Source organism: Mauremys reevesii, linkage group 8, assembly GCF_016161935.1.
Source record: "Mauremys reevesii isolate NIE-2019 linkage group 8, ASM1616193v1, whole genome shotgun sequence".
NCBI lineage: Eukaryota > Metazoa > Chordata > Testudines > Geoemydidae > Mauremys > Mauremys reevesii.
In genome coordinates this window covers 71,521,263-71,529,044 of record NC_052630.1, presented here as the reverse complement: position 1 = coordinate 71,529,044, position 7,782 = coordinate 71,521,263, and the positions used below count along the sequence as shown (strand labels likewise).

General features: G+C 47.5%; 1 protein-coding gene across 1 annotated transcript; it reads right to left on the bottom strand.

Moving 5' to 3' along the window:
- Positions 1–5,646: 5,646 nt before the first annotated feature.
- Positions 5,647–7,167, bottom strand: GPR88 (G protein-coupled receptor 88). The gene has a single exon (XM_039483550.1). The coding sequence runs from the start codon at positions 6,751–6,753 to the stop codon at positions 5,647–5,649; it is 1,107 nt and encodes a 368-aa protein (XP_039339484.1). The 5' UTR covers positions 6,754–7,167.
- Positions 7,168–7,782: the final 615 nt, after the last annotated feature.

Here is a 7,782-nt window from a genome sequence, read left to right as displayed (position 1 = left end):
AGCCAAGAGTGAAGAGAAAAGCCATTTGTTTCTGTCACTTGGAGAGAGGACTTTTGACTTTAACTGAAGCTGCAATAATCTACTTGCACGTTTTAGGATGAAAGGGATGTGGAAATTATACGTTGTCATTTTTATTTGCAATTTTTCCTTAACAAGATGCTGTACTTGAACTGCTTCATTTGAAATTAATCTGTATGGGAACGTTTTAAAAATAGCATCAGTTTGGCAGGTTGGGAGCAAAGATCACGTTGTGCTAGCAGCCACCTGAGTCAAGAGGTGAACTGGGGTCTCTTGCTAGCTCCTTATGAAAGTGGATTTGTGGCACTTGGTTTCCATGGGGTTGTGGATGGTTGGTCACATGTACATCCCCTTCAAGCTGATTCACAGAGCAGCCGTGGCTCTAGCCTCTGGCATCACACTCTCCCATCCGAATTGTAGCCATCTCCAAAGAGCAGAGGCCCTAGGGGAGAGGGTGGATTCCTCAATGGCCAAACCAAAAATGGCGCTTCTGAATCAATGTTAGGATTCATTAGGCTATGATCAAAACCAGCTTTTGGGTCATGATGTGTGACAGTGACTGAGAACTTTGCCTGGTTACCTGCTGGGATTCCAACTGCACTGCATTACACATCTTGGAGGACTGGCTGGCTCAGGCATTTGGAATAGTAATCAGCTCTGAAAAGCCTTTCACCCGTAGGTTAGTATTTGAATGTGACTGAGGCAGGTCAATAGCGAACAAAAGTCATTACCATCTAACAGCTGATTGGTGGGGTCAATCAAGTTGTATACAGCATAGCAGAGATGCCAAGGAGAATGAGAGTCTGATCTACTTTCTCATCCCAGAGGTGGTGAGGCGAGTGCTAGAGCACACAAGTATACTAGCAGCGCCGGCCTTTGGTGTTTCTGCTGCCCAGAATGGAAAACCTTTTCAGTGCTCCTCCCACCCCGGCCAGCCAAGGAAAAATTCCAACACAGCTGAGTGGCAGAGCAAGGTGGTGTCCCCAGAAGTTGGCAACCAAAGCAACTCACCTGCTCACTTGCCCCTAAGGCTGGCCCGGCACACTACGTCAGCGTTGGGAAGCTCACAATGTCACTGGCCATGGGTAATTTATACCGTAGGAAGACAAACGCTTAGCTCTGGGTCAAGGAATACATGATCTTTCTGAGCTGTAATTTCACAGGGGGAAGACAAATTATGACAAATTACGCTATGGTAATTTCTTTGTACAGAACAAAATTGTCAAAATTATTTTCTGGTCACTTGAATGTCTAAAGATGCACCCTCAAAGATTAGCAATCAAATGTAATTGCCTCAGAAGTTTCCAAAGGCTTTCCAGCTGTTCTGTGGAATTTAATACATGCACATATATCTGAAAAAAATCCCATGTGCAGCTCTTAGGAGATAAAAGTTCTGTACATGACAGTATTCATTTAAAATGTAAATTAAATAAGCGTGGGTTTCAAATATTGCCCTATGAAAATAAACAAGCATTTTAGATTTAATCGGCACATTATTCCAGAAGGGACTAAAGCCAGCTGCCTCCACTTTTTCTTGTGTTGGATGTTTGAGCCCAAACATGGTGCTGCTTTAAACACAAGACAGCTATCTTCCCTTGTGATTACAGTATTTGGATTTGGTTGGCTGATTTGTTTATTCATTTAACATTTGCTCTTCTATTTATGGGCCTAGTCCTGCAAGAAGCCGAATGCCTTCAGCTCCCAGGGACTCAGTGGGAATTGAAACTGCTCAGCACTTGTGGGTTTGGGCTCTAGGATTGTTTTACTGTGGTGAGAATAAGTCTAGCAGTGATTAGACAGAGTGCTCAGCCCTGGGTGGCAGAGTACTTGGCAGTGCTCAAGAGTGACCATTGGAGAGAGATTCCTCTCAGCCCTCAATAGCAAGTAGGATGGTGACAGATTTGGCAAAGAGGGTGCAGCAGAGACACAGTGGATCTCCCGCTCCCCCAGAAAGGGCGCTGAAAAGATGGCAATAGTGGTGGTGAAGTGCAGACATTCTATACTCATGGTACCTTGCTGTCCTCCTACTCCCACTGAGTCTGTCAGGTGAGTACTCTGGCCTCTATAACAATGTTAACAGTCTCATACAGATCTGTGGTTAGCTAAAACAGTCTCCTTTGAGCTCCCATTTCACACCTTCCTTTTCACATAGAAACCAAGTGACACCTTTTGGGTGGGAGGAGCAGACCCAAGGATCTCCCTCCCTGTTCCCTCGTATTCCTCCCTGAAAGGCTCAGTAGGCCCCATATCTGCCTGTTTAGCCTTTCAGATGAGCACGGGATACACACCAGGGGACTTGCTGTAGCAGAGGGGCCATTCAAGCGTACTGCAAAGCAAACCATCTGAGCTGAGGGAAGCAAAGTGCACAGAGCTTTGTAAACTGTAAACTTTTCGGTTGCTGTAGCCACAGCTGCTGAAGAGGAGGCTGTCTTACCATCCCTTCCCCAAGGTCTTACCATCTTGCTGCTGTTCCTCTCACATAGCTACACGACTTGGGAGCTTTCGCTCCTGGTCCCCACCACATTAAAATCAATGTAGTTGTACCTTTGTTAAGATCGCACAAACATACATAAGCTCCCTTCCGTATTCTCAGCTAGCAAGATTTACGCAATCAATGGAGACAACTTGCTAAACCCAATGGTATGTGGGGTTGTGGGAAGAAGTGCATTGTTTTGCTCTGCAGCAACTACGGCAATCTGAATGAGCAGCACTGAAGGACTTTGGAAGGGGCTACAATTCATTGCAAGACAGCACATGCGATGATAACGTTAACATTATAACCTAGCATCTCCACAGAACGGCATTACAACAACAGTCCTTTTGGGAAGAAGGAGCTTTTAAATTGCTTTTTTTAAAGGAGGTAAATGAGAGGATTCTACGTCCACTCCCAGAAGAAGTGCGGAGGCTGCTGTAGTGGCTACCAGAATGCTCCATTGCTACTCTGTATCCTGAATGGAAGATTTACTGTTCTCCTGACCCCCACAAATACTAGAGAATCCATCCACTATGTCTGTGGTCTCCAGCTTGGCCCACGTTGTAAAATCCCTTTGTAACACTAATGTGGTTTTGTATCCAATTGACTAAACTAACACAGCCTAATTATTGCACCTGCTAAACACCTAGTGGCAGAATGGGGCTCCAGTCATCACTGTGGCAAGCTGGACTCAGCTATCAACTCTGCCCTTCATATCATCACTCGTGTGACCTGCACCACTCCAGTTTTCAGCCTTCCTGTCCTGTCTGTCACTGCTTCCCCCGTGATGAGGTGTGAAGGCAGGGCCTTGGACACATTACTGCGTGCAGGCAACTAGCAAGTCACCTTACTTCACAATCTCATCTCAAAGCCACATCAGAGAGACCAATTAAAGTCAAGGTGCCCCTTGCCTGAAGTAGTTGAGTCTCTCAGTCAGTACATCAGACATGATTTTCCTAAGGAACAGCAGCAGCAGGTGGTGCAGGACTATATTTTGGATCAAAGGCGCATTTCTTGGCAGATAGGGGTGCGGATCGGAGTCGTCTAAGTCTCTCCAGATCCACTCTTACATAGTCTCAGTACAACCATATAAACCAAAAGACCCTTCTTTGATACAACAGGATACATGTAGTCATGGGAGGTTTAACTTACATGTTTACCATTCGGGCTTCTTGAGCTCCCTGACCTGCCCCTGTGGGTGTGGCACTCCAGAACAAACAGTGTGCCATCTGCTTATGGACTGTCCTCTTCATCTTGATGGTGGACAGATGAACTTAACATCTCCAGATGCTGCTGCTGTGATAGAGTGGCTACATCACTTACCCAACGTCTAATTCATTATTTGTGCTGTCATAAGCTATACACCAGAACTACTAACACAATATAGTTGGACACATTATAATACTATATACAGAGAGAGAACCTGTAGGTTATTTTGATCAAAGAGAAATTCCCAGGGCAGAGATCGGTGTCAAAATTTGTTTTATTTAAAGAGCTGTCCAAAAGAATCCAAAGCAAATTATGTTAAAAAACAAGAGTTTTCTCCATTAATATAAGAGTGTTTCAACATGTAATTTATTCCTCTTCATCCCTGATACCTCCAGTGGGAAGTACAAGGAGGATTTTGCTTGAAGAGCATAGGAGAGAAGTCGGAGCTAGCAGAAGCAGTTCCTGGATTCCTTAGATTAAGGGAGATAGTTACTAACTTCTGCATAACATCTCCAGTGCACTGGGAATGGTGGGATATGGATTGAGTGAGCATTGTGGAGTGAGCATTGTGGTCACTTTAAAGAGATACTGTCAAGGTTCTTTACATTTTATAAGAAACAAGCTTTTGCAAAGCAGATTCTCGCTAGAGGTGCTTGGATGGGTATTTTATTTCACTGGAACACGCTGGTTTTTTTAAGGAAGGAATTACATTTCTAAGCATATTTACCAATTATCCCAATTTGGCCAGGACTGTCCTTGTTTCTAAACCTAAACCTGCAGGCTCTAACTTTTGCACCAGACAAGCAATTTTAAAAAAATGGCAGCAACGTTCCTGCCATTAGATAATGCTGTGCAGAGAAGGCAGGCTGCAGCCTGTGGCTGAGGGCTTGACTGCCTCTGTGCACTAAAGATACCAGCAGAAGAGGCTGAGGCAGGGGTGAGAAACCCCAGGCTATACAGTAGGTGTGATGGACACCAACTGCCCATCTCCTAGTCCCCTAGCTGTGCTGACCAGAGACTCTCAGGCTCCCCATTGCTGCAGTAAAAAAGAGGGAGAGGGCAAATTGGGGGGGGGGCACAAAAAAAGGAGCTACATTGAGGGGGCAGGGAAGGAGAAAAAGAGAAACTAATTCATAGATGAAGGGGGATTAAAAAAAGGAGGAGAGAAATAGGGTTTCAATAGCAAGGGAGAGAGGGACCTCAAAGGGGTGGGTGAGTAGAGAAAGATGGAGAAGCCCCACAGACCTTCAGGGTGAGGGGAGAAATTGGAGGAGAAGGAATGTGCATAACAGCCTCCCCTTAAGATGCAAGCAGAGGAGTGAACCTTCTCCAAATACATTTCAGGGGGCATCCACCCAAGCGGATGTGCTGAGGATTTGTGGGATGGAGGGTCATGAGGTCTGCCCCAGGTTTGCATCAGCCTCCCAACTTCTGGGTGCCTATCTAGAACCCTGAGGCCCCCATTTAAATATGCCTCTGATGCACCAGCATTCAAGCACCACCCTCTGGTGAAGGGGTTTGAGCAGCCCCAGGCCCTGTAGAAGAGTCTCCCTGGAAATATTTTTACAAGGTCGCATTTGCAACCCCAACATCCTGCTAAAGTAAAAGACCCAGAGAATGAAGTGAACCCAACCATAAACAAGTCTAAGTGGTATAGTCCAAGCTGAGAGAAATGCAAAAGAGACACTAACAGCATGAGACAGGGGCTTTAGAGGTATAAAATGCTTTTGTCTCGTGTAAATCCCTGGTGATGTCGATTACACAGGGAAGGAAATTGGTTTGATACACGTTTTAACCTGGCTGTGTCTGTAAGGCAGCGTGCAACGTCTTTCCCGTAGGGAGTGGAGGATTCTGCTGTGCAGTTCTGTGAGTCATCTCCGCTCACACTCATCCCAAATGTGTCAGATGCTACCTCTAAAGGGAAGGGAATGCATTCCCCAAGCAGGTCATTGGAGCACTAGGTTCCCCAGGCTCTCAACTTTGGTACCCAGCCGCGGCTGCTCCTGGCAAGGTAGCGACACTGTGGGGAGGGCAGCAGCCGCTGCAGCTGCAGCCACAGTTACAGCCGGGGTCTCTCCTCTGGGCAGCACTGACCGCACAGAGCGCCTGAATTCCTCATTCTTCCAGGTATAGAGCAACGGGTTGAATGCAGAGAGGGAGCAGAAGAGCAGCCAGCTGGTCACCTGCAGTGCCCGGGGTACAGACTGAAGGAAGAAGCCCAGCAGGCTCACCCAGACCACAGGCTGGGTGTCCAGGAGGAAGACACAGCACAGGAGCAGCACTGAGACGCTGCTGAGGCGCCGCTGAACCCGGCGGGCAGGCGGTGGGGCAGCAGGGAAGGGCAGCTGATGCAGGAGGTGGAAGTTGAGGACGCTGACCCGTTTGACGCTGACCCGCACCCGTCTCATGATGCCCAGGTAGCAATGGAGCAGCAGTACGGTCTGGCTGAGCATGGCCAGCGCTACCAGCAGGGCAGTGTAATGTGAACTGCTGCTGGCAGTGCTGATCTCCCGCTGGGATGACTGCTGTGAGAGCCATTGTGTCCAGAGCCCAGGCAGCAGTAGCACCAAGAGCAGGGCAAATCCCCAGGAAAGTCCGATCATCCACCCTGTGCGCCTCTGCTGGTAGAGTGCCTGGTAAGTGCTGGGTGCCTTGGTGATCAGCACATACCGATTGAGGGCCACCAGCAGGTGGGAGAGCAAGGAGACAGTGAGGCCAAGGCCAAGGAGCCCACCCCGCAGCAGCCTATATTCTGCTGAATGAGCAGAAGAGGAGCTAGGTGGCAACAGCCCCAGCACTGCTTCCTGCGGCATCCAGAGGGCACAGACACTCAGGTCAGCTACACAGCCATTCACAATGAAGGCATTGCTGGTGGTCTGTAGCTTCTTGAAAGAGAAGACCAGGTAAATGACCATCACATTGGATAAGGTCCCCACGAGGGCTAACAGCGAATAGATGAGAGACAAAGAGATTCTGGTCCCCGCGGATTCTTCACAAAGCAGCAGCAGAGGGGAGCTCGCACTCCAAACAGAAGAGGATGAAAAGTTGAGCATCTTGTTGAATGCAGCTCCGCTTCAACTCCTCTGGGCAAGTCCCATCCTTATCTGGTCAGGAGGCTGTGAAGCAGAGACACAGACCATACAGCAGAGAGAAGCCAGAGCATTCAGCTAGGAGGATCCACAGCAGGTAGAGGCATGTTTCAGAGCACGCAAGATCCAGAGCAGGCAGCTAGCAAGGATGGTTCAGAGCAGGCAGGTAGCAGCATCCAGAGCAGGCAGCTAGCAATCGGTGGTCCAGAGCAGGTCCCGGGAAGCAGCTATCAGGGATGGCTTAGAGCATGCATCAAGCAAGGATACTTCAGGGCAGGCAGCAGCAAGGATGCTCCAGCTGTGAAAATATCAAGAGAAGCAGCACTCTGCAATCAACAGCAACAAGAACGGCAGCAGCTGCTATGAAGCCTTGCAGCTTTTTTCTGCACTACTGTACGTACACCGTACATCACTCCAGGAAAATTCAGCCCTTCCGCTCTTCATGAATTATTCAGCAGATTTCCTACTTGCAAAAGCAGGAGGAAAAAACCCCAGCTTGCTCTGAAAATACTGCAGTTACACCGACTGATTTTTCTCCCTGCCTCAGCAGCTCCATGGCTCTAATACCACCTTATATTTATACAGCACCTTTCATCCTCAATAAGCCTTACAGACTTGGATAGACTTCATTCACCTGCCTCTGAAACACAGTCTCTCTGGGGTAGAAACTCCCGTGCTAACTATTCACTTTAACAGATTTCTTCTGATTCACATTGTTAGGAAGCTTTCTGTACATCTATAAACATTTATTTTTAAAAAAGTATAATTTTAGATCAGGTTTCTAGTAGCAACATGCTCTTTGAATTAAACTCCCCTCATTTATTATAGACGATGCCTTGTCAAAAGAAAACTTTTCATTTTAGGGAGCTAAGCCCCAAATGCATATAATTTTTTTTGAGGGAGGGAGGGAGGGAGGAAATGAGACTGTGGAATACACGGAAATCTATTACACATCCTCTGCTCTGGCTCTATCACGACTCTTCACTGTGAACA

Coding starts and splice junctions, on each gene's coding strand:
- GPR88 (XM_039483550.1), bottom strand. CDS start 6,753: ATGCTCAACTTTTCATCCTCTTCTGTTTGGAGTGCGAGCTCCCCTCTG.